General features: G+C 43.1%; 2 protein-coding genes across 5 annotated transcripts in view; one reads left to right on the forward strand and one right to left on the reverse strand.

Moving 5' to 3' along the window:
* RABEP1 (rabaptin, RAB GTPase binding effector protein 1) overlaps nucleotides 1–10,014 on the forward strand; it is a 111,927-nt gene extending 101,913 nt beyond the window's left edge. For all 3 annotated transcript variants that reach the window (XM_008010011.3, XM_008010013.3, XM_073004624.1), the window contains 5 exons: nucleotides 1,285–1,474; nucleotides 2,337–2,392; nucleotides 4,536–4,634; nucleotides 5,552–5,668; nucleotides 7,290–10,014. In XM_008010011.3, coding sequence (XP_008008202.3) covers nucleotides 1,285–1,474; nucleotides 2,337–2,392; nucleotides 4,536–4,634; nucleotides 5,552–5,668; nucleotides 7,290–7,391 — 564 coding nt within the window. In that variant the 3' untranslated portion in view covers nucleotides 7,392–10,014. The remainder of the gene's footprint in view (nucleotides 1–1,284; nucleotides 1,475–2,336; nucleotides 2,393–4,535; nucleotides 4,635–5,551; nucleotides 5,669–7,289) is intronic.
* NUP88 (nucleoporin 88) overlaps nucleotides 8,681–26,295 on the reverse strand; it is a 35,422-nt gene continuing 17,807 nt past the window's right edge. For both annotated transcript variants that reach the window (XM_008010023.3, XM_008010022.3), the window contains 10 exons: nucleotides 21,686–21,784; nucleotides 18,771–18,861; nucleotides 15,489–15,590; nucleotides 12,996–13,154; nucleotides 11,972–12,097; nucleotides 11,798–11,863; nucleotides 11,579–11,659; nucleotides 11,177–11,303; nucleotides 10,910–11,028; nucleotides 8,681–10,471 (listed from right to left, as the gene is read on the reverse strand). In XM_008010023.3, coding sequence (XP_008008214.1) covers nucleotides 10,408–10,471; nucleotides 10,910–11,028; nucleotides 11,177–11,303; nucleotides 11,579–11,659; nucleotides 11,798–11,863; nucleotides 11,972–12,097; nucleotides 12,996–13,154; nucleotides 15,489–15,590; nucleotides 18,771–18,861; nucleotides 21,686–21,784 — 1,034 coding nt within the window. In that variant the 3' untranslated portion in view covers nucleotides 8,681–10,407. The remainder of the gene's footprint in view (nucleotides 10,472–10,909; nucleotides 11,029–11,176; nucleotides 11,304–11,578; nucleotides 11,660–11,797; nucleotides 11,864–11,971; nucleotides 12,098–12,995; nucleotides 13,155–15,488; nucleotides 15,591–18,770; nucleotides 18,862–21,685; nucleotides 21,785–26,295) is intronic.

Consider the following 26,295-nt stretch of genomic DNA (forward strand, 5'->3'; position numbering starts at 1 on the left):
TTGGCCTCCCAGTGTGCTGGGATTACAGGGCATGAGCCACCATGCCCGGCCTTTTTTTGTATTTTTAGTAGAGATTGGGTTTTGCCATGTTGGCCAGGCTGGTCTCGAACTCCTGATCGCAAGTGATCCGCCTGCCTGGGCCTCTCAAAGTGCTGGGATTGCAGGCGTAAGCCAGTGCCTGCTAGTCTAGATTTTAAAATGTTCTAGGAATCCAGGCCGGGCACAGTGACACTTGCCTGTAATCCCAGCACATTGGGAGGTTGAAGTGGGAGTTTTGCTTGAGCCCAGGAGTTTGAGACCAACCTGGGCAACATAGTGAGACCGTGTCTCTACAAAAAATAAGAAAATTAGCTGGGCACAGTTTCATGCATGTGCCTATAATCCTAGCTACTTGGGAGGCTGAGGCAGGAGGATGGCTTGAGCCCAGGAGTTTGAGTCTGTGGTGAGATAGGATTATGCCATTGCACTCCGTACTCCAGTCTGGGTGACAGAGGAAGATCCTGTCTCAAGAAAAAAAAAGTTCCAAGAATCCTTGAGGAATGTAAGTGTGTAAGCCTTGATTCTTGGACCTGTCTCAGTAATAAATCTTCTGAAATTTTAAAAACTGTTGTTTTATATATATTGTTATCTGAAAATCCCGTTTTTACTTTAGAGTTGCTTTAGGATATAATTGAAAGGCTTTCTAAAAGAAGACAGAACGAAAATTTAGGAAGAAAAACAAAACAAATTATGTACTGAATTTATTACAGAAAAGCAGCTTACCACCTTAGAAAGCCATCTTTCCCATTATTTACCTCTGGTCTAAGGTAGTACTTTGCCTGTGCATGTTCAGTACATGTTTGAATGAATGAGTAAGAAAGTAAGTAAACCTTATCCTCTTGGTTCACACTTGCTACTGAGTGGGAACTTGCTACTGAGTTTTGTCTTCATTTCCTAACGCCTCACAAATTTCTGCAAGTAATAGTAGAGGAGTCTAAGGTATTATTTCGATTGAATGGCATATTGTAAGTCACTTAACCTTTTTATTTTTCTGCTTAAGAAACAGTTTTGAGGGAAGAGCATGTGGCTCAGAAGATACGACTTGGCCAGAAATGTCTTTTCTATAACATAATGAACGTTAACCTGACATGGCACCTGCCCTGAAGCTCTAAGTGGCTTAATGGTCAAAGTCTTAATTTTTGAACCATTAAAACAGCATCTGAGATTCTGGTTATAGAAAATCTTTAGCTGCTTTATTTCTTTTCACTCTCACAAACCCGATAATCATTTGTTTCTTGAGTCCAGGCGCTGCGGGAGTTGGTATTAAAGTACCGCGAGGACATCATTAACGTGCGGACAGCAGCAGACCACGTAGAAGAAAAGCTGAAGGCCGAGATACTTTTCCTAAAGGAGCAGATCCAAGCAGAACAGTGTTTGAAAGAAAATCTTGAAGAAACTCTGCAGCTAGAAATAGAAAACTGCAAGGAGGAAATAGGTGAAGATGAAAGTGATGTAGTTTAGAGTCACTAAAGAAAACTTCAATAAAGAAGTAATATGTGGCCGTGGAGTCTGGAACACAGAAAAGCATAGGAAAAAATTTCGTACAGACTCAGTCCATTTTTTATAGATATTCTGATATATTCAGATTCTGAATATATATTCTGATATATTCAAATACTCAGAAATTCTGGTTATTTTAAAAACTTGTCCTTTTTTTTAAGATGGAGTTTCACTCTTGTTGCCCAGGCTGGAGTGTAGTGGTGAGATCTTGGCTCACTGCAACCTCTGCCTCCTGGGTTCAGGCAGTTCTGCATTCTGCTGCATCAGCATCCCAAGCAGCTGGGATTACAGGCGTGCACCACCACACCCAGCTAGTTTTGTATTTTTAGTAGAGATGGGTTTCTGCATGTTGGTCAAGCTGGTCTCGAACTCCCAATCTCAGGTGATACGCCTGCCTCGGCCTTGCAAAGTGCTGGGATTACAGTTGTGAGCCACTGCGCCTGGCCGAAAACTAGTCTTTTTAGGAGTTCTGTGGCCTCTTTGGCAATTATTCATAGATAGGATTCTCAGTACTTGAACCCAGACCCAGGGGAACGTGATTCGATGGGTGGCATTTCCCTGCAGAGACGTGATACGTGATCTAGAAGTAGTTTATGACACCGTGTCCGTTTGCATAGATCCTGCTTTTTCCCTGCGTTGAATATGCTGATTGCTTGGTGGTAATTTTGAGACAGCCCCCCAGAACCCATGTTCAGCATATATTTGAATCCTTTGGGGGTGTTCTAAAATTTTAAAGAAAAAAATGTTCATGCAAAATAATAGATGAATGCTAATACGTCTCTTTTTTTTCCTTCTAGCTTCCATTTCTAGCCTAAAAGCTGAATTAGAAAGAATAAAAGTAGAAAAAGGACAGGTAAGTCGTGAGTTTCAAATTAATTCTATCAGCAACCGGTAGTTATTTATTGACTTCTACTATGGTAGACCCAACGAATAAAAAGTAGTTAAGGCAGGGCCCTGCCTTAAGGAACTTCCGTCTTGTGGGAAGAAAACCATGGGGGTAAGGGTGTGATGGTGACTTACTGAGAGTGCCCTGTGTGTCAGGCTACATAGAACTGGAGGAGGTAAGGCTAAGCTGTGACTGTGGCTTGGAGTTTCCAGTGTAGGGAGAAGATAGGCCAGGCATGGTCATAACATGTTATATGCTTAGAGGTACAGTAGAAATATGTATAAAAATGTTACAAACAAGAGATGATGTTTTCTAGCTGGCTTAGTCCTCTTAAGACATCATCAGTACCTTTCATAGTAACCCCATTCAACTTCCTGACCTCACTGTTCCTTGATTTAGAGATTTTCACCTCCACCCTGCTCTCCCTTCCCACACACTGGGCTGCACTTTGCCCAACTGTGACATCTCACTGCAGCCTTAAATTCCTTGACCAGAATCTGCCATCCTTCCAGCTCTTCATCCTGCAGGCCTATCCATTGGAGGACCTCATTCAGACCTCCACTTCTCTGAACTTACCCTTTTATCCTGGTTTTAGCAGCTTCATGGCTTGCTTGCTTTCCCCTAGGTCGCATCTTACTGGCCTGCCTCTTCCCCTCATCTCCTACCACACCTGCCCCTACGGTCTTTCACTCCTTGTCCTGCTGCTGCCCTCACCTGACCACTGCCCAACCCTGGACTAGTCCTGCTGTCCCTAGCTGCTGATGCCACCAGACTTGGTGACACTGCCTGCTTGTGCTGCCAGATGGGCCTCCAGTGCTCCTCCTGCAGCCTGCCATGTGTTCTAAGTTGTGTCTCCTCCATTCCTCACAGTGGCAGTTTCAGAGTCATCTCACTTCAGCCTCCTCACTCTCAGCAGATGCTGGCCTCACTCCTCAGGCATCAGGCAGGGCCACCTTCAGCTCCTGGGCTCCTCAATTACAGGTTCTCCTTTTATTCCCAGCCTTCTCTTTTTCTTCAGAAAATGATGGCCTGCTTCTGAGCACAGTGTGTCACTGCATAGGTGCTTTGACTGAGTGTCTCCGGACTTCTCCAGACGTCCCCACACCGTGCTGGGCCTTGAACTTCTACCTCTGGACTGGTCTTTTCCATTATGCATGAACAGGCTCAGGTGTCTCCCATTCAGAAAGAAAAAGTCTGTCTTTGGATTGCACTCCTCTCAAGCTACCAATCTTTCTTCTTGCCTCTGTTGCCACAGTCTTGACCATGTCCACTGCTTGACTTCCCAGCCACCCCTGCACCCACTGCAGTCTGCCTCCTGCCTCCACTTTGCTTCTGAGATTGCATGAGCAGAAATTACCAGCGCTTGAAATACATCTCATCTTTTCCATTCCAGCTGCCACTCTTTGAGTTCAGACTTCACTCTCACCTGGCTTATTGTAACAGCCTAACTTACTTCCCTGCCTCCAAAATTTGTCCCTAATTCATCTCCATATTGAAATCAAGGTGATACTTAAACATTATACTTGTTTGCATCTCAGTCTAGTGGAGAGCCCTCCAGTGGTTTCCTTTATTTACAGGATCAAGTCCGTATCCTTAGCCCAACTAGAGCTCTCCTGCCTCACACTACCTCTCCGCCTCAGTGCCTGTGGCTCCCAATGTGTCATGCTATAGGCCAGCCGAACATGCCACCGTTCCTGCATGTGTTTTTAATGCGTGCCGTCCATTCCCTCTTACTGGAGTATCTCTCTCCATCTTCTCCCCTTGTCACCCTTGTCTTTGCCCTGTAAAAATGTAGGAGTCAAATGTCATCTCCTCTAGGAAGTCCTTTGTGACTTTTCTGGCAGAATTAAATGCTGCTTCCTTCATGCTTCACACGTCTGTTTCCCCTGGTTTCTCCATTTTGAGGCCTTAGAATACAGTAGGTGCCTAATAATGGTTAATGAAAGAATAGTTCAGGAAGAATACAGAGGGGATCCACAGAGCTGAAAGGGTGAGAGTATTCCCAGTGTAGCCTGAGTGTCCTGGTGTAATTCTCCAGGCTCTAGGCTCTTTTAGGCAGTGCAGTGGGGGCCTGAGGGAGTTTCTGTCTCAGCTTTTTCTGTTTTCACAGTTGGAGTCCACATTAAGAGAGAAGTCTCAACAGCTTGAGAGTCTTCAGGAAATGAAGATCAGTTTGGAAGAGCAGTTAAAAAAAGAGACTGCTGCTAAGGTAGTATTTTCATTGGTCATTTAATTTTGAAAAGTAGGGCTAAGAAGGTAGGATCCCATTTTGCATGTTAAGAAAAAGTATTGGTGCTTTGAAGTGTCACCTTTTAAAAAGTTGGCAAGACTGACAGCTTGTGAAAAGAAAAAAATTAAATGAATTGATCTATTCCAGCTGGGTTAAATCTTTTCTGCCAGGTCTGGAGGCCTGTGTCATGGGCTAGCTTCCGATAGTAGGTAGGCAGTCAGGGCCATTGACCAAGCCTGGGCGCTGCCCAGTTAGAAGCAGCTTTGAAAATGTCATTCCATCTGACTGATGTATCAAATCCTAAGAGAGATGGCGTCCAACCAGGTTTGCCGCCTACATTTTGATGAGTTCCGTTAGAATAAACGTGCATGTTGTGGGGGTAGTGAGCTGAGGGGTCAGACCTTAAAGCACAGACAGTGTTGTTGAACTGCTTGTTTTTAGAGGCTCCCACACATCCTGCTGAAGTTTTCTGTAAGAGAGATTGGGGATAGCTGGGGCTGCCTGGGGCGTAGTCACTAAGTTTCCTGGTGGGTGCTTGACTGTGGAGGTTGTCAGAGGAAATCCTGTATGCATCCCTGTCGCTGTGACAGATTCTGATCTCAGCAACTGTTTTGATGATTGATTATGGTCACTGTCACCAGCTGCTGGGGGTGGGGGAGGGCAGCACTTTAATCCATTTCTTCCTCTGGCTTTTCACACCCAGTTCATCTGAGGACCTAAAGCTGTCCAGATTCCTTGCACACTTGCCCTATAGATAAAGAGATTGGTCGTGTATAGGAGTATGATGGATATCCACCCACCTTGCTGCCCTAGTCATTGGTAACTACAACTTACTAGATTTCCTAAGTAATTCGGCCCTTTGGCATTAATCTTCATTCAAAACTTGTATTTTTTAGGCTACCGTTGAACAACTAATGTTTGAAGAGAAGAACAAAGCTCAGAGATTACAGACAGAATTGGATGTCAGTGAGCAAGTCCAGAGAGATTTTGTGAAGCTTTCACAGACCCTTCAGGTGAGGCGTTTGGGGAACCACATACAGAGCACGAAGGCAGTTTTGGGGGACGGAACCTTGCCAATCCCTGACTTGACCACTGGCAGTAGCTAGAGGTTTAGAGACTGGCTGCTCCTACCTCCACCCCAAATGTCTGCCTCATCATTCAGGCCAGAAACCTGGTGTGTTCTTCACACTTGGCCCATTTTTCTTTTTCTCTATACCTTGCCAATTTTGCCTCCTTATGAGTAAAGTATAAACTCCTTAGCATACCATGTAAGACTCTTCCCAACCAGGACTACCCCTGTATTTTGCTCATCTCTCTGCTTTGTTTTACATTCTCATGTTTAACTGCTTGTGGTTCCTCGCCCACAGTGTGGTCTTCCGTCTGGTAAGCATCCTCCTCTCATCCCCTCTTGACTCCTTTCTTTCAAGGCTCAGCATAGGTTTGTCCATTCCATGGAGCCCTTCTAGGTCCCTGAGCTGGGCTAAACTGCCCCCTCCCTCTGCCATGCTCCCTTGGGCACTCCATGAATGCCTGTAATGACAAAATGACATTTAGAATATTGTGCTAAAACTAAGTTTTTTTCCCCAGTGGAACTTCAGATTCTTGTTTTTTTTTTTGTTTTGAGCAGAGTCTTGCTTTGTCACCCAGGCTGGAGTGCAATAGCTCACTACAGCCTCTGCCTCTCGGGTTCCAGTGATTCTCCTGCCTCAGCCTCCTGGGTAGCTGGGATTACAGGCACACACTACCACACCCAGCTAATTTCTGTATTTTTAGTAGAGACGGGGTTTCACCATGTTGGTCAGGCTGGTCTCAAACTCCTGACCTCAGGTGATCCACCCACCTCAGCCTCCCAAAGTGCTGGGATCACAGGCGTGAGCTACCGCACCCAGCCTGGAACTGTGGATTCTTCAGGGTCCGGAGTCAGGTCTCATTTGTCTCCATAATCCCAACACATTACACTTTAAAATCCTAGTCTGGACCAGGCATGGTGGCTCACGCCTGTAATCCCAGCACTTTGGGAGGCTGAGGTGGGTGGATCACCTGAGGTCAGGAGTTCGAGATCAGACTGACCAATATGGTGAAACCCCATCTCTACTAAAAATACAAAAATTAGCCGCGCATGGTAGTGGGTGCTTGTAATCCCAGCTACTCGGGAGGCTGAGACAGGAGAATTGCTTGAACTCGGGAGGTGGAGGTTGCAGTGAGCCAAGATGGCGCCACTGCAGTCCAGCTGGGGTGACAGAGCAAGACTCTGGAGGAAAAGAATTAAAAAAAAAAAAAAAAAAAAAAAAAAAAGCCGGGTGTGGTGGTGGGTGCCTGTAATCCCACCTACTTGGGAGGCTGAGACACGAGAATCACTTGAACCCAGGAGGTGGAGGTTGCAGTGAGCCGAGATCACACCATTGCACTCTGGCCTGGGTGACAAGCGAAACTGTCTCCAAAAAAAAAAAAAATCCCAGTCTGTTACGCAATAGCTTTGGGGAATTATTTTAAAATTTTTAATTGTTCTTGTTGTCTCCCTTTGAAGTGACTGCTACTCTGGTGAGTTAATCTGCTGCATCTCAGCTAAACCAGTCACAGTTCAGAAAATCTAGGCAGGAGCCACCTGTACTTACCTCACCATTGTTTCTCCAGGTGCAGTTAGAGCGGATCCGGCAAGCAGACTCCTTGGAGAGAATCCGGGCAATTCTGAATGATACTAAACTGACAGACATTAACCAGCTTCCTGAGACATGACACCCTGATGGCAGGATTCTAGCCTGCACTTTGGGTTTTTAACTCATCTTTAGAGCAACATTAATTATTATTTAACTCTTAACTGAAGAAAGAGAAGTCACAACAAAAGGAAGACTGGAGAAATGCTTACTTCTAGAGGGAGAAGACTGTGCGGCACAGGAAACAGCAAACAGGGTGATCTGCAGCCCAGAGACCTTCAAATGTGAACACTGATAATGCCAGGCTTGATTACAACAGGCGTGGGATCAGATTCAGTGATGGAAAAAGTGCTGTTTCCTTGCCTGCTTTCTCCAACATAGATTTTTGGAACACATTTCCCTACCCTAAAGCGACATCCCAGTAGTGTTTGGAATTTTCTGTTCATAGATATTGGAAGAGAGAATTTGCTTTATCTGTTGTCTAGAGCTCATCAGTAACAGTATTCAGTTAGCAGACAGACGTGTAGTATGCTGTATGAATATTTTATATTAAAATATGAAGGTTTGGAGCAGGCCATTGGCTACTGACTGTATTTCCCTCACTCAGTACATTTTTGTTTCCCTTTTACCATTTTATCTTGCTTTGGAGGACCTTAAATGCTACTGAAACTTAACCTGAGAACCATAGGACTGTGGCAAACAAAACCAATTCAGGAAGTGAATTAATGATGAGGATCTGAACACTTGGCTAGCGCTATATATACTGGAAGCTGAAGGTTAAAGGAAAAGCACAAGAAACTTGGGAAGCACTTTTTCTGCATACTTAGATGATCTTCATGGGCCCACAGGTACCAGCATAAAGCCGAACTGGTACCATCTACTCTTTTGAAGTGTTTTAGTCTAGTTATTGGATCAGTGAAAAACATTAATAAAACAAGCTTTGTCTGAGAACCTCTAGTATACATTTATAAATCTGCTTATTTTTCAACTTGGATCATTAGGCTTACGTACTACTTGTTTCAAATGTGTCAAATACAAAAATGGTAACTAGGTTGACAGATACTTTGTATTTTTCTTTTAAGTCCAGACCTGGAATGTAAGGGACAATGCTTATGGAAAGCCAGTTAGAATACTCATCAGTCTGGAAATCTGCTTTGCCATTTTACAAGCATTAGATTCCTTTCCTGTGTGAAGAAAGCCTCCGTGAAACAGGTCTTTGCCATAACTTTATGAAGTGCTACAGAAAGCACAAAGGATTGATTCATGTTCACCAATACCTGCTGAGAGTACTGTCCCAGGAAGATCCACTGGATGGATCATCATCCAGGAGGTTCAAAAGTAAAATGGTTTTCAAATCATTTTTGAGATTGGTTGCATAACAGTAAGGTACCTGAAAGAGCCTTCTGGGAGTTAGTGAACTAGGTAGATTGTTTTGTTCACATAAAGCCACCATCAACTTAAAGTGAATTGTCTGTTATAAATGAGGTCACTATGGACTTGCCCTAAAGATCTTTACTCCTGTACGTCTGTCTTCCATAGGACAAATGATAAGTACTACATACCTCATCTCCTGGGTTATTATTGTAGTCTTGCATTCATGATTATGAATTTAAAAATAAATATTAATTATGGAAATAGTACTAAAGGCTTGCCGTGCATGAAACATTATTTAAATTGGTTTGAAGTCCCTTTATAAAGAGTGCTATATGGTTTAGATAAAGGAAACATATAACTATTGAGTTACAGGGGATTTTATTAATTATAAAATGCAATCAATTTAAATTACGTAGGTTTAAGACTAGTCCCTTGGATAAGCCCCAAGCGAATTTGTCTTCAGATTATTAAAATTAGTGCTGCAAATCAGGGTGGGCAGTTCACAGCCTTTCTGAACTGACTGAACTAGAGCTTGCAGTGAAGTGTTCTGCTGAGACTGAGCACCTTACAGATATTTTTCTCCAGAAGACAGTACTGGGTAATAAAATCATCACAATTAGGGAATGGTTAGTGGTCTCTACTGTGACAAATGCAAACTGCTGGAATTCACTTTATTGAGAAAAATACTGTAGAAAAACCCAAACCGAGACTCTAAGTTTTGTTTAACAATGTGCTTCTGGTATGCAACAAACTACTGTGTCACTGTCCCAGGTAGGAAACAATTCTTTCCACTGGGTTTTCAGCATAAATGGGAACTGATTTAGAAGGCGAAAGAAAAGATCAGTTGGGTTGAGTGTTCCTGTGCTTATATTCAGTCTGTGCATACATGTTCTCATGCATGTCTAACCTGATTTACCTCCTACCTGTAACCTACCTTATCATGTGGCTTTTAATTGGCAGTCACTCAGCCATTTCTAAGCAGGTATAGTACTACCTTTCAGAACTCACATTGGCAAGTATAAAAAGATGAGTTAAGGCGAAGTGAGGACAAAATCACATTCTGCATACTAACCTATTTCTTTTTTTCTCCCTTTAAGGTGCTAAACCTGCACCTCATGTCCACTCAGTAACAAGTGTTGGGACGTAGAGCACAGCCTCACTCAGCTCTGAAAGGTAACACAGCCTGTGAGGAAGTGAGCCAGCAGTGGCCTTTGCAATTGTGGATCTTGAGCTCTGCTCTCAGCAGATTTCAGGTGTAACCATTTGTTAACTGTACTGAAAGTGTGTCCTTAAGAAGAAAGTGTTCACATTAAAAAAGCTACTGCCGAGTACACTGTGTGGTCTTTTCCTTTGAATCCTAGGTTCTGTCCCTCTCAGAGTCATGTTTCTGGTGCTGCTACTTTAAAACACAGCTCCCAAGAATACCTTGCTCAGATACGGAGAACACTCAACAGGGTTCAGGGAGGTTCTGGCCGTGTGCAGTGTGAAATAACCCTGAGTCCTTGCTGAACACAACTGTAGGCTTGAGTTATAAAGCACAATCCAAATTTTAAATAAAAACATTTATTCAATAATTATAAAACAAAATATTTAAAAAGATGAACAACCACACCAAAGGTCATCCAAAATGCCTTTTTGTAAATTAGATAATGCTACCTGTTTTACAATATGGGTTTAAGCCTTCAGTGGTGTTCACTTCAGGTGTGAGTCAGCTCCTGGTGGTGTCAGAAGTTTACATGATTGCGGATATCATTGATTTGCTTCACCATTTCCCTTATGTGTTCACCCCTGTAAAATTGTAAAGTCACTCACTTTTGGAAATATAATAAACCATTTATATGGAGTCTTAAGATTTCAAACTGGTAATGTTGAAATATCTAAGAACTGCTTTGCTAAAATTAACAGCTGAAGGTTTCAGATGGATAGCAATAGTGTTCACTGTTCATTTAAGGTGGCAAATGGTGCAAGTACTGGAAATACTTTTGAACATAATTACTGTAAAATACCTCTGGCCACACAACAAAATCATGTTACTAGAAGGTCATCACTTTCAATCCTCCCACCATAGTCATTTCTTAAGCCCCTGTGTGTCATGTGGCTCTTGTCCCAGTCATTTCCTGACATGCAAATACCAAGATCCAGGTTTCTATGAAGACAGGCTGACTGCGGCACACTGTAAAGGAACAACCATCTCACAGTCATAGCTGACTGGGAGTATTTACTTACTCCTCCTTCAGGATGGACTGAATGCACTTCCGCTGGTAGGCACTGAGAGTAATGGTGGGTTTTTGAAGACTCAACACCTTCTCCATCTTTCGCTGCTGATAGTCCTTTTTCATAGTAACCTTAAGTATCAAAATAGATATTTTGGCAGTGGTTTGCTACACATTTTATCTATTTGAATCTGTTCTTTTTACATTTTTGTAAAATTTTCTGTAGAATAAGTGCTTTAAGAAAAATTACCAAATTTAGCTAGTTTGGATCTATTCCTACCTGTTTGATGGCACTGCCCAAATGTCGAAGTTGATCAGGTATCAGCTGTAATTCTTTCTTCATGTCTCGCTCACTATCAGAGAGAACTGGGAGCTCAGAGTGAAAACTGTGAAGTACTTTTTTCATCCTTTAGAAAAGGCAAGCAAACATCTCAAGTTAAGGTCTCTGCTAATTAGGAGAAACATAATCACAAGCTCATAATTCATGAATCTGGTGTCTTTGAAGTAGGCCCCATAAGAAGTGTTAGGGGAGGGCCTCATGTTTTCCCCAACATATTCTTCAGAGGAGAGGTAGGGGGATCAGTTCAATTGTGTAGGTATGTAAGCACCTGCCAATGCCCATTTTCTTAAATATCACTGTTAGTACCTGAGTAGGTAACTAAATGTTGTACAGCCCACTGACCTGTTCATGATATCCTCTTGTTTTTCTTTAGCTTCCTCATATTTGTCAGCTAAACGCTCAGCCATTTCCCGCAGACTTTTCCTAATGATGTAAGAAACAAGAGACTCTTGAGGTCCACACCTTGATGCTGAAACCAACTAATGTGGCTCAGCATCTTAGGGTAAGAATATGGTTCCAGTCCTACTGACCTATTGTTTTCTTCTTCTTTTTGACACTTACCTCTCCTCTCGACAATAATTGAGATCTTCTAGTTGTTTCTTTTTTTGGTCACATAATAATTTGACCCTTCAAGAACAAAAAGGAATAGAGTTTACTCAGAAGCCAGGTCTAGGCTACAACACAGCATCAGCTACCAGCCGGGGATCGATGGTTTGTGAGCACAGGACATCATACCTCCGCTGAATCTCCTCCTTGGCCAAGTCCTGTTTGAGAATGTACTGCTCTCTGAACACCTGGGTGGCTCTGCTGAGGAGCTGAAGGCATTCTTCAGGAGGAGGGGCTAGGTCCTTTTCAGAAGCTCTTAAAAACAAAGTTTCTACCTTTATTTTCCTTAGCTGAGTAAAACAACTGAAAATAGACTCAAGTCACAGGTGCTTTGTAAACTTCTTATATTTTTAATTTATTTTTTTGAAATGGAGTCTCGCTCTGTCACCCAGGCTGGAGTGCAGTGGTGCTATCTCGGCTCACTGCAACCTCCGCCTCCCAGGTTCAAGCGATTCTCCTGCCTCAGCCTCCCGAGTAGCTGGGATTACAGGTGTCCACCACCCCACCTGGCTAATTATTGCATTTTTAGTAGAGATGGGGTTTCACCGTGTTGGCCAGGCTGGTCTTCAACTCCTGACCTCAGGTGATCTGCCTGCCTCGGCCTCCCAAAGTGCTGGGATTACAGCTGTGAGCCACCGTGCCCGGCCTAACTTTTGGGACAAAGTCTTGCTCTGTCACCCAGGCTGGAGTGCAGTGGTGTGATCTCGGCTCACTGCAACCTCTGCCTCCCAGGTTCAAGTTATTCTCTTGCCTCAGCCTCCCAAGTAGCTGGGACTACAGGCGCATGCCACCACACCCAGCTAATTTTTTTTTGTATTTTTAGTAGAGATGGGGTTTTGCTGTGTTAGCCAGGATGGTCTCGATCTCCTAACCTCGTGATCCGCCCATCTTGGCCTCCCAACGTGCTGGGATTACAGGCGTGAGCCACCACGCCTGGCCCAGCCTAACTTCTTTTTAAACACTTCCTGTTTATCATTCTCAGGTGCCACTTCCCCCCTGTTCCCCATTCACTAGCTGATTAAATATATCCAGTTTCTTCCAAATCCATCACAGTAAAAAGTGTATGAAACAGATGAGGACAGAAAGGATGCACAATAATTATGAAGACAGAAGAGAACCCATTCATAAAACTGCTATGCCCAAGGTTGCATACTTCAAAAATGCTGGATTGGCAACACTACGTTGCAAAATGCTTCTAATATGCTTTTCAAAGGAATCTGGGGTTTCAGCCAGAACACGGAGGGGAGACTCTGCCACTTCAACATCTTCTCGAGTACAAAGCAGGGGAGGAGACGCTGGATGGACTGTACTTCTGCAAAATAGAGAAGTAAATTGAATTCTACCATGGAGTGATTTACTGTATTACAGGAAAGCAGAAACCACATTAATCCAGAACGTTCAGAATATAAAATAAGGTGTTACTTTTGTAAAAGTGCAAGAATGCATGTTTGCCACCTAGAAAAGGTCACTTTGGGAAGCTACACCCTTATTCTTCCAATGCCCCTAATTTGTCAAAGCATTTCTGACTGCCATTTCTCGTTCTTTTCTAAAAGATTAAGGCAGCACAAACACCTAGCATGTATTCTTGGCAAAGGACTTGAGAGCCAGTTTATAAGCCAGAGCCACAAACATAAATTACTTGTTAGGTTTAGAGTTGATCAAAACCAGTATTAAGCCAGGAAACTGCTGTGTATACCACATTGGTTCTATATAATTTGATTTCTAAAAACTATTCACTCAAGTGCAAATACTCAAACTTCAGAAAGAGCTTAAAAGATCTCACAAACTTTAGCAGCATGGCAAGTGATTTACTCTGAAGGCAACAATTCTAATGTGAATGTTTGGTTGGACATGGTGGCTCACGCCTGTAATCCCAGCATTCTGGGAGGCTGAGGCAGGTGGACCACTTGAGGTCAGGCATTCGAGACCAGCCTGGCCAACGTGGTAAAACTCTGTCTCTACTAAAAATATAAAAATTAGCTGGGTGTGGTGGCACACATCTGTAATCTCAGCTACTTGGGTGGCTGAGGCATGAGAATCGCTTGAACCCAGGAGGCGGAGGTTGCAGTGAGCTGAGAACACATCACTGCACTCTAGCCTGGGTGACAGGTGAGACCCTGTCTCAAAAAAAAAAAATAAAGTGAAAGTACGTCAAATAGCATTACTTTATAGACAACTTGTATTTCAGGGAGCTAGCAGAAATATGATCTGAAAGTATCCAGATAATTGGCTGGGAGCAGTGGCTCACACCTGTAATTCCAGCACTTCGGGAGGCCAAGGTGGGTGGATCACCCGAGGTCGGGAGTTCAAGACCAGCCTGGCCGACACGGCAAACCCTCATCTCTACTAAAAATATAAAAATTAGCTGGGTGTGGTGTGCGCCTGTAATCCCAGCTACTAGGGAGGCTGAGGCAGGAGAATCGCTTGAACCCGGGAGGCACAGGTTGCAGTGAGCTGAGATCATGCCACTGCACTCCAGCTTGGGCAACAGAGCAAGACTCCATCTCAAAAAAAAAAAAAAAAAAAAAAAAAGTATCCAGACAATTAATGTTTATTTTTTCTCTTTGGGATTTCTATTTATTCTGAAGTAAGCCAGTGTGACTAGGTTTTATTTTACTAAATGTACTGTGGGTGTTTAGGGGTGGGGGGTGGTGTCTAGTGTTTGAAGCTCCAGTGACTTCTGTTTCTGGTACTCATATTCCTGCATTTATATAACTCAGAATGATCTTCCAAGGCTGTTGGAAGACAGTGATTATAGCTTAATTGTCTGACTTCCTTAAACGAGAAGGACTAAGAGTTCAGCTTTTTTTTTTTTAAAGACACAGGGTCTTTCTCTCACCCAGGCTGGAGTGCAGTGGCATGATCATGGTTCACTGCAGCCTAAAACTCCTGGGCTTAAGCAGTCCTCTCACCTGAGTAGCTGGGACTACAGGTGTGCACCACCATGCCTGGCTAATTTTTTTGTTTTTTGTAGAGATGGGGGTCTCACTATTTTGCCCAGGTTGGTCTCGAAGTCAGGGCCTCCCAAAGCACTGGGATTACAGGTGTGAACCACAACTGCACCCAGCCTGAGTTCCGCTTTATTCCAGTTTACATGTTCTACAATGTCCCTCAGGCTGGCAGAGATGGAGAAATTAAAGAGTATGAGTATGGACTTCTGAGTCAATGAGATCTGCACCTGTATCCCAGCTCTGTGTTATTACCTGTGATTTCAGCATTTACTAACCTCTTGATCCCTGTTTCTACTCTTATAAAATGGAAATGACAGAACTGTCCTTACAGGGCTGCCCTGATGATTCCAGGAGGCAGTACAGGCACATGGCTTACTTCTGAGCTTGGCACATGGTCATAGCTTGAGAATTATTACTCATATTGATAATGGAATTTGGTATTCAACTTTAGTATTTTTTCCCCACACTCTGAAGAAAAGCTCCTGACTCTCAGCGAGGTGCAGGGGATACCAGAAACCATGCCTAAAATGAAACCTTACAGAGATGGCAGGAACAGAAATATCCATCCTTCCAACCCTCAAGTCAGAAGCCAAAGCATAAACCACACTTTTGTATAGCTTCAAGTTGGTTACTGAGTGCATTTTCTCAACTGCAGAATTAGTGAGAGCTGTGCGGAGAATAGAAAATGGACGTACAGTAAAGGCCTGACGAGGCATTCATAGGTACTGGTGATGCAGAGCATCGTGGGGCCCAGAATGTCAGGGACAATCCAAAATCCTCGAATTGGAGCCGGATGCCTGGAAAAACACAGTCACAGTTAAGTTACAAAGCAGCAAATGCAATGGAACCAAGAACAAAGACATGACAGGTCATGGCCTTCTCAGGCCTGGGCTGACAGTTGCCTGGGACATCCTGTCAGTACCATAACCTCAAAAGTGGTGGCCTGGAAACCTTTCATACAGCCCTACACTAAAGTCTAGAGCCCATGTCACTAAGTCACTCAGGAATCCCTAACTGTAGAGTGGTGCTGACTGTAATCTCAAAAGTTACACGTTACACTGAAGATCTGTCTGTCTCTCCAACTTGCACAGAAGCCCCAGCTATCTAGCCCACTTCTAACAAATTAAGTGCTTAGAAACTGTTGAATGAACCGAGCTGCCAAGCCTGTCTCAATGAGGCCTGACGTCAATGTCACAGGAAATCATTCAGCATGCAGAGCCTGCATCTCTCTCCATCTTCCTTCCCACTTCAGTGAAGACACTGGAAACTGAGGCCTCAGATGGGAACTCTGTCTGCCAACATGCTCTCCTAGCGGCTCCCACGCCCATCCCACCTGCATGCCTACAACACGCAACTGCCCCTGAATGCGGATGCCGCCTCCTCTCACACCTTCTGAAAATTGCACCATTAACTGTGTCGTTTCAGAATCTCCCTATTATCTACTTCCCCTCAGCTTGCAAACTCATGTCTCTTCCATTTCAAATACTCCCATTTCAATATAATGTCCACTTCCCCTTAACTGATTCTTTCTCTCCATCCCTTTAGAACCAGCAGTCGACACACTAGTTCCCCTTCCATAGCTCCCATTTACTTTTTTGGTATCTAGAAGGTTGTAAACTTTTACTTTTTATTATCAGTGTGAAATCTACACATTACTGGGCTATATACTATGTAATCAGTATCCAGGTCAAGAATCAGGACACTGCAGGGGGCTTCAGGGTTCCCATGTGACTTTCCCTGGTCATAGCCTTTCACTCCCCAGAGAAGTAGCTACTACTCTGACATTCATAATACCGTGTCTTTGCTTTGCTTTACAGTTTTCCTATGTATTCATTCCTAGGCAGGACTGTTTAATTTTACCTGTTTCTGAAATTGATATAAATAGGATTTGGGGGTTTTTTGGAGACAGGGTCTCACTCTGTTGCCCAGGCTGGAGTGCAGTGGTACGATCACAACTCACTGCAGCCTTGACCTCATGGGCTCAAACAATCCTTCCACCTCAGCCTCCTGAGTAGCTGGGACCACAGGTACATGCTACCACACTGGCTAATTTTTTTTTGTTTGTTTGTTTGAGATGTAGTCTCACTCTGTTGCCCAGGTTGGAGTGCAGTGGTACAATCTTGGCTCACTGCAACCTCCACCTCCCAGGTTCAAGTGATTCTCCTGCCTCAGCCTCCTGAGTAGCTGGGATTATAGGCGCCCGTCACTACACCCAGCTAATTTTTTTTATTTTTAGTAGAGACAGGGTTTCAACATGTTGACCAGGCTGGTCTCGAACTCCTGACCTAGTGATTTGCCTGCCTCGGCCTCCCAAAGTGCTGAGATTACAGGCTTGAGCCACCACGCCTGGCCTCACCTGGCTAATTTTAAAAATTTTTTTGTAAAGAAAGGGTCTCGCTATGTTGCCCAGGCTGGTCTCAAACTCCTGGCCTCAAGTGATCCTCCTGTCTCACCCCACCAAAGTGCTGGGATTATAGGTGTAAGCTAGCATGCCCAGCCTACATGGGATTTTATTATTTTCCCTGTTCACTTTTTTTTTTTTTTTTTTTTTTTGAGATGGAGTCTCACTCTGTCACCCAGACTGGAATGCAGTGGTGTGATCTCGGCTCACTGCAACCTCTGCTGCCCAGGTTCAAGCAATTCTCCTGCCTCAGCCTCCAGAGTAGCTGTGATTGCAGGCACCTGCCACCGTGCCCAGCTAATTTGTGTAGTTTTTAGTAGAGACTGGGTTTCACCATCTTGGCCATCTTGAACTCCTGACCTTGTGATCCACCTGCTTCGGCCTCCCAAAGTGCTGGGATTATAGGCGTAAGCCACCGTGCCTGGCCTCACTATTCACTTTTCAAGCTGGTACAGTTTGCTATCCTTCTTGTGCCCCACCAAGCGTTTTCCCTGTGGTCCTCTGTATTGCTAAACCTAGACTATGTCTATTTCTTAGTATATGCTATTTGTCTCATGTTTCTGTATACTCGATGTCTGAATGCTTAGAAGACATCCAGTAATTGATGAACAGAATAAAGGGAGGTATCTAGAATACCTTCCAGGTTTCTACTGGGGATAACTGGGCTGATATGACACCCTTCAGAAAAATGGGACGTAGGAGAGAGATTTTTGGGGAGACAGAAGATGAGTTAAGGGGACATCTGGAGTTTTATGTTCCTTTAGGATATCTGAGTGGAGGAGCCCAGTAGGCAGCTGGATATGTGAATCTGGAGTTCAGAGTGGTCTGGGCTGGGGCGATATGGATGTGGAAACTGTCAGCACTGAAGCCATGATTATGGCAAAAGTTACTCAGGAAAGGACCTAGAAAGAATAGAGAAGACCCGAGGAAAGAGTTGTGAGCATCACTTGTAAGCAGTAAGTAGAGGCAGAGGAACCAGCCTAAGAAGGAAACTTGAGAAAAGGACTGCTGGAGGGACTGAAGGAGAACCTGGAGGGACAGACGTCAAGGATGCCAAGAAGAGTGTGTTTCAAAGAGGAGACACAGGCAACCACATCAAATAAACACAGCAATGCAGTGAAGGGCAGACAGTCTCTGTTCTCATGAAACATATACATCCCAGTAGTGGTGACAAGCATTAAAAAAATGCAAATATAAATAGTATAATATGTGCTACAAAGGATAAGAGAATATGAGGGCCCTAAGTTAGACTGGGCAGTCAAGGGTGTTCTCTGTGAAGAAGTGACATTCAGATGAGAAAGAAGGGTACGAGTTAGCCAAGACACGACAGCAAGCTGGGGCTGGGGCTGGGGCTGGGGAAGGACCTTCCAGTCAGGAAACAGTAGGTGGAGTGGCCCTGGAGCAGGAGAAAGCTTCTGATGAGCAGGACACTCTTAGGGGAGAAGTATCGGATGTCTGCAACTTTCAAATGATTCAGCAGTGAATACTGTGGACGTGAGTGTAATGGATACGCACATATCTGAACTGCTGAAATGAACAATTGTTTTCTGATATACGAGGGAGGGAGAGTCCTTACCTGCAGGGCAATGGCTTCGTACAAAGGATGTGTTCAACAAAGCATTTCTGTTCTGTAGAGAGTTCCTGTAAACTATCCTTATCTTCTTCATCTACCACAGAAGACATTATATAGATGAAATGACGCTTAGACAAGTCTCAAATTAAAACGCTCATGATATTGGGTTAAATGCAATTAAGTTCTTGTCTGGAAACATTGCTTCTCAAATACTATGCTTTTCTGACACAGGCATGTGCTTTCCCAGGGGGTCTAGATTTCCACCCCAAGAAGCAAAGTAGGATTTTCCTTGGTAATGTCTCTAAATGCAAAAATGTTTCACTTAGAAGAGTGAGATCATTCTCTTCCAGGCTATTCCTTACCCACACTGATTTTATTTCCATACAGGTTGAGTACCCTTTATCCAAAATGCTTGGGATCAGAAGTGTTTCAGATTTCATATATATATATATTTTTAGTTTGGAATATGTGCATTATACTTAGTAGTTGAACATCTCTTACCTGAAAATCTAAAATCCTAAATGCTCCAATGAGCATTTCTGTCGAGTGTCATGACAGCACTCAAAAACTTTTGTAGTTCACTCAGGTTCAAGGATGGAAAAAAGAAGACGTTTGGATTTCAAATTTTCAGAGTAGGGTTACTCAATCTGTAACAGGTTTTTTTTTTCTTTTTTTTAATGGAATCTCCCTCTCTTGCCCAGGCTGGAGTGCAGCGGCCCAATCTTTGCTCAATGCAACCTCTGCCTTCTGGGTTCAAGTGATTCTCCTGCCTCAGCCTCCTGAGTAGCTGGGACTACAGGTGGATGCCACCACGCCCGGGTTTAAGTAGTAGACAGGGTTTCACCGTGTTGGCCAGACTGGTCTCGAACTCTTGAACTCAGATGATCTACCTGCCTCAGCCTTCCAAATTGCTGGGATTACAGGTATGAGCCACCACACCTGGCCTGTAACAGCTTTTTGAAATGTAATTCACAGTACCATACAAGTCATCCCTTTAAAGTATACCCATTAAAGTATACAATTCAGTAAGTTTCTAGTGTAAGAACTGTATGCCTGGCTGGGTGCAGTGGCTCATGCCTGTAATCCCCAGCACTTTGGGAGGCCGAGGTGCGTGGATCACCTGAGGTCAGGAGTTCAAGACCAGCCTGGCCAACATGGCGAGACACTGTCTCTACTAAAAACACAAAAAATTAGCTGGACATGGTGGGCGCCTGTAGTCCCAGCTACTCGGGAGGCTGAGGCAGGAGAATCGCTTGAACCCAGGAGGTGGAGGTTGCGGTGAGCTGAGATTGCGCTCTTGCACCACACCCTGAGCAAAAAGAGTGAAACTCCTTCTCAAAAGAAAAAACAAAAAACAAACAAAAAAATTGTATACCTATCATAACAATTTGGAATATTTTCATTTTCCCAAAAGAAATCCACATAACCATTAGAATCACTCCTCAGTTTCTACCAAACTTTCCAGACCTAGGCAACTAATCTACTTTCTGTCTCTGTAGATTTGTCTATTCTGGACATCTCATATAAACGGCCATACAGTTGTTTGTGACTGGCTTCTTTCACTTAGCATCTGTTCACAGTTCATCCATATTGTAGCATGTATCAGTACTTCATTCCTTTTCATTGTTGAATAATACTCTGTTGTATAGACATACCACATTTTCTCTCTCCATTCATCAGCTTATGGACACTTGGGTATGTGGCTTTTGGGCTATGATGAATAATGCTGCTATGAACACTCATGTACCAGTATTTGTGTGGATACAGGTCTTCATTTCTCTTGGAAATATACTCAGGACTGGAACTATCAGGTATGTGGTAAATGAACAATCATTTGAGGAACTGCCAGATTGTTTTCCAAAGTGACTGTACCGTTTTACATTTCTATAAGCACTGTATAAAGGTCCCCATTTTTTTCTACATCCTCAACACGTGTTAATGTCCATCTTTTTCATTTTAGCTATACTAGTAGATATGACATGATACCTCATTGTGGTTTTGTGGTATCTTATTTCCATAATGACTAATGATGTTGTATATCTTTTTATAGATATGCTATTTGCCCAACTGTATTGAATGCTAAGGGTTCTTTATATTGTTCTCCATACGAGTCCATTATCACACAAATATTTTCTCCCATTTTGTGGGCTGTTTTCCCTTTTCTAATAGTATCCTTGAAGGAAAAAAAGTTTTAAATTTTGATGGCCGGGTGTGGTGGATCACACCTGTAATCCTAGCACTTTGGGAGGCTGAGGCAGGTGGATCATTTGAGCCCATGAGTTTGAGACCAGCCTGGGCAACACGGTGAAACCCCATCTCTACAAAAGACACAAAAATTAGCCAGGCATGGTGGCTTACTCTTTTAGTCCCAGATACTTTGGGGGCTGAGGCAGGAGCATTGCTTGAGCCCAGGAGTTCGAGACTGCAGCAACCTATGACTGCACCACTGCACTCCCACCTAGACACCGTGTTAGCCAGGATGGTCTCAATCTCCTGACCTTGTGATCCGCCCACCTTGGCCTCCCAAAGTGCTGGGATTACAGGCGTGAGCCACCGCGTCTGGCCTTTTTTTTTTTTTTAAAGCAAATTCTTCCAGACCATGATTGAGTCAGTTTTGGTATTTTTTTTCTTGAAATTTGTCCATTCCATCTAGATTATGTAATGGCATACATTTTGTTCATAATATTCCCTTATAATCTTTTATTTCTGTAAGTTCAATATTAATATCCCTGGTTTTATTCCTGATTATAGTTCTAGTCTAGCTAAAGGCTTGTCAAATGTCGTTGATCTTTTCAAAGAACCTTTCGGTTTCACTGATTTTCTCTATCATTTTTCTATTCCAAACTACTTTTCTGAAATCTATTAAATCTATTTTTCCTCTGAAATCTATTAAAAGTGCAGAGAGTTAGTAAACTCACCTGATCCAAGAAATTTGTGAAGTTTATGAATCCAAGTTAGCCCAACACTATGTACACCAGCTTCATGAGTACAGTGATACCTTGAAGGACACTTGGGATCTGCAAATGGAATGATTAATGATACAAAAGTAGCCACTGGATAACTAAAAAAATTTACCTCAAATTTGTTGGCTACCCCACAGTAGCCTACGAATGCATTTGTTGATGGAAGGTTTTATAAAAGGCTTTCCTATTGTTAGGGGTTTTGAAATTTTAAAATTTGAATTCAAATTTCAAATATATTTAAGTACAGATATACCTCAGAGATACTGTGGGTTTGGTTCCAGACCATTGCAATAAAGTGAATATAGAAATAAAGTGGCCAGGCGCGGTGGCTCAAGCCTGTAATCCCAGCACTTTGGGAGGCCGAGACGGGCGGATCACGAGGTCAGGAGATCGAGACCATCCTGATTAACATGGTGAAACCCAGTCTCTACTAAAAAATACAAAAAACTAGCCGGGCGAGGTGGCGGGCACCTGTAGTCCCAGCTATTCGGGAGGCGGAGGCAGGAGAATGGCATGAACCCGGGAGGTGGAGCTTGCAGTGAGCTGAGATCCGGCCACTGCACTCCAGCCTGGGCGGCAGAGTGAGACTCCGTCTCAAAAAAAAAAAAAAAAAAAAAAGAAATAAAGTGAGTCACACAAATCATTTGGTTTCCCAGTACATATGAAAGTTGTGTTTACACTATGCAGAAGGTTATGTTTATACTAGTAGGTACGCAACAGCATTACATCCAAAAATATGTACATACCTTAACCATTTTTTATTGCTAAAAAATGCTGATGCAGAGACACAGTGAGCACATGCTGTGTGAAAATGGTGCTGATAGCCTTGCTTGATGCAGGGCTGCTGCAGCTTTCATTTGTTTAATTAAAAAAAAAAAAAAAGGCAGCACTATCTGTGAACCACAATAAAATGAGGAGGTATGCCTGTATTCTGAAAAGTATAAAAAATGGCTGGGCAAAGTGGCTCACGTCTGTAATCCCAGAACTTTGGGAGGCCGAGGTGGGTGGATCATGAAGTCAGGAGTTCGAGACCAGCCTGATCAACATGGTGAAAACCCGTCTCTACTAAAAATACAAAAATTAGCCAGGTATGGTGGCAGCCGCCTGTAATTCCAGCTACTCAGGAGGCTGAGGCAGGAGAATTACTTGAACCCAGGAGGCAGAAGTTGCAGTGAGTGAGCCGAGATTGCACCACTGCAATCCAGCCTGGGCGACAGAGTAAAACTCCGTCTCAAAAAATAAAAAAATAAAAAAACGCAATCTGAATGTTATTTTCTAAATATGAACACAAGAGGTTCACCAAAACATAAATACTTGCTGTCAAGTAACTCGTTTGTGCTTTTCTCTGTGCATTTATTTAGTTCTTCAAAAGAAAATGGTGGTTAAAATGGCAGCTCTGTAGAAAACCTATGCTTGCATATATCGACTTAAATAAAATTGTTGAAGCAAATGCACGCCTACAGCATAGGTATCACAAAAGACTTTAACACAACGGCTCAGGGAACAGTTCTATCAGTGTACTAAGGTGTGAAAGTGAAGTTTAGTATGTCTTCATAATGTTGACTGACAGACAGTTTTAAAGGTTATTTTCAGTTTGGGATGCTCTTTTTGTTTGACAATCATTTATAACTAAAAAGTATGAGTAGTTGTTACACAATTTTAATTAACTGGTTTTGAAACAAAAATTTCTGTACCTCCTTTGAGCCCCAGTATCAGTAAGACAATCCTGAGACTAAAAGATAAGCTACTGAATACTTATTATTATGTATATTTATCTCTGTAACTCAATATTTTTATTATTAATATTAATAATGTTACTGGCCAGGTATGGTGGCTCATGCCTGTAATCCCAGCCCTTTGGGAGGCTGAGGTGGGCAGATCGCCTAAGGTCAGGAGTTCAAGACCAGCCTGACCAACATAGAGAAACCCTGTCTCTACTAAAAATACAAAATTTGCCAGGCGTGGTGGCTCACACCTGCAATCCCAGCTACTCGGGAGGCTGAGGCAGGAGAATTGCTCGAACCCAGGAGGTGGAGGTTGCGGTGAGCTGAGATTGCACCACTGCACTGCAGCCTGGGCAACAAGAGCGAAACTCCATCTCAAAAAACAAACAAACAAAATAATAATGTTATTAAAGTAAAAACAAAATACAGAGATAAGGCATATATTAAAGCTGATAAAATGGCACAATAACCCATAAAACCCCTAGATTAAATTTTCCTTTAACAGTCTCACTTTGTGATTAGTGACTTTATCATATATTAATGTTCTAAAGCTGATACATTATTTTTCTGTCTTATATATTGAGGTTCCATAAAACATCTTAGAAAACAGCATTCTGCTATAAAAAGTTTTAAAAACCTTCATCTATGGGAATCATCTATCTGTTTGAATAATTAAAGTACTGAAAATTTTCTTTTCGTTTGCCCGTATTTTAAGACTTAAGGCTCAAATCATCTCATCAAATCTAACATTGTTAAAATGACTTTTCAAAACCTGTAGTGCTAACATCAACAGAAAAATCTTAATACTGGGGTGTAAAACAAATTGATTACTAAAAAGAGCCAACATTTAGTTAACAGGAAATCTGTTAGACACCATCACTTTGTCACTAAGAAATCTGGTGTGCCTCAGTGATTATAATATGCCTTGTTCAGCACAATTATGAACAAGTCAAAAATTTCTTAGTTTCACATATAAAAATGTTACTCTCATTAGAAGAACCAAGAAAAGGCTGGGCATAGTGGCTTATGCCTAAAATCCCAGCACCGCGGGAGGCCAAGGTGGACAGATAAGGAGTTCGAGACCAGCCTGACCACCATGGTGAAACCCCATCTGTACTAAAAATACAAAAATTAGCCAGGCGTGGTGGCGCATTCCTGTAATCCCAGCTACTTGGGAGGCTGAGGCAGGAGAATCGCTTGAACCTGGGGGGCAGAGGTTGAAGTGAGCCGAGATCGTGCCATTGCACTCCAGCTTGGGCAACAGGAGCAAAACCCCATCTCAAAAACAAACAAACAAACAAACAAAAACAAAAACCGAAGAACAAAATGTCTACATCTACACTTAAGATTTCCCAAAGATATATGTATCTATATGAGGAAACCAATTAGTTTCTGTCACTTTACTTCATTTGGTCTGTTTCCTCATCTATAAAATTCCTAGACAACAGAAATCTCAAAATACCTTAATTAGACAAACCCAATGTACGCTCTTTGCTGGTTTGTTATGTAAGGAATTCTGCCCCCTTAAATGTTTTGGCTATACTTTAGTATAGAGTTGAGGCCAAAACTAGGCAAACTGGCTAACAAGAACTGTAAGGAGAGTAGGTCAAATTGCTACAAGATTGAAATTCTCCTATGTTGCAGTGAATGACACGATTTCATTCTTTTTTAAAGTCAAACAGGGCTAGGCATGGTGGTTCGCACCTGTGGACCAGCACTTTGAAAGGCCGAGGTGGGAGGATCACTTGAACTCAGGAGTTTGAGCTTGGATGACATGGCAAAATCCCATATCTACCAAAAATACAAAAATTAGGCGTGTAGTCCCAGCTACTCCACAGGCTGAGGTGGGAGGATTGTTCGAGCCTGGGGGGTGAAGGTTGCAGTGAGCCAAGATCACACCACTGTACTCCAGCCTAGGTGACAGAGTGAGATCATTATCACACACACACAAAAGCCAAATGGTATTCCACTGTGTATATACACCACATTTTAAAAATCCATTTGGGGCCGGGTGTGTAGTGGCTCACATCTGTTATCCCAGCACTTTTGGAAGGCTGAGGCAGGTGGACTGCTTGAGGCCAGGAGTTTGAGACCAGCCTGGCCAACATGGTGAAACCCCACCTCTACTAAAAATACAAAAATTGTCAGGCGTGGTGGCTCACGCCTGGAATCCCAGCACTTTGGGAGGTCAAGGTGGGTGGATCACGAGGTCAGGAGTTCGATACCAGCCTGGCCAATATGATGAGATCCTGTCTCCACTAAACATACAAAAATTAGCAGGGCGTGATGGCACGCGCCTGTAGTCCCAGCTACTAGGGAGGCTGAGGCAGAAGAATTGCTTGAACCCAGGAGGCAGAGGTTCCAGTGAGCCGAGATCGCGCTATTGCACTTCAGCCTGGGCAACAGAGTGAGACTCCGTCTCAAAATAAATGAATAAATAAAATAAAAATAAAAATACAAAAATTAGCCAGGCATGGTGGTGGATACCTGTAATCCAGCTACTTGGGAGGCTGAGCCAAAATAATCGCTTGAACCTGGGAGGTGGAGGTTGCAGTGAGTCGAGATTGCGCCACTAAACTCCAGCTTGGCTGATAGAGCCAGACACCGTCTCAACAACAACAACAACAACAAAAATCCATTTGGTCTGTTGATGGACACAGGTTGATTCAACATCTTAGCTATTGTGAATAACGCTGCAATGGGCATGGCAGTGCAGGTATCTCTTCAACCTATTATTTCCTTCCCTTTTGACATATCCAGTAGTGGAACTACTGAATAACATGGTAGTTCTACTTTTGACAGGACCAGGAAAAATTCACTATTAGGAATCTGGGTGATCTG

The sequence above is a fragment of the Chlorocebus sabaeus genome, chromosome 16 (assembly GCF_047675955.1).
Source record: "Chlorocebus sabaeus isolate Y175 chromosome 16, mChlSab1.0.hap1, whole genome shotgun sequence".
In the NCBI taxonomy this organism is placed as follows: domain Eukaryota; kingdom Metazoa; phylum Chordata; class Mammalia; order Primates; family Cercopithecidae; genus Chlorocebus; species Chlorocebus sabaeus.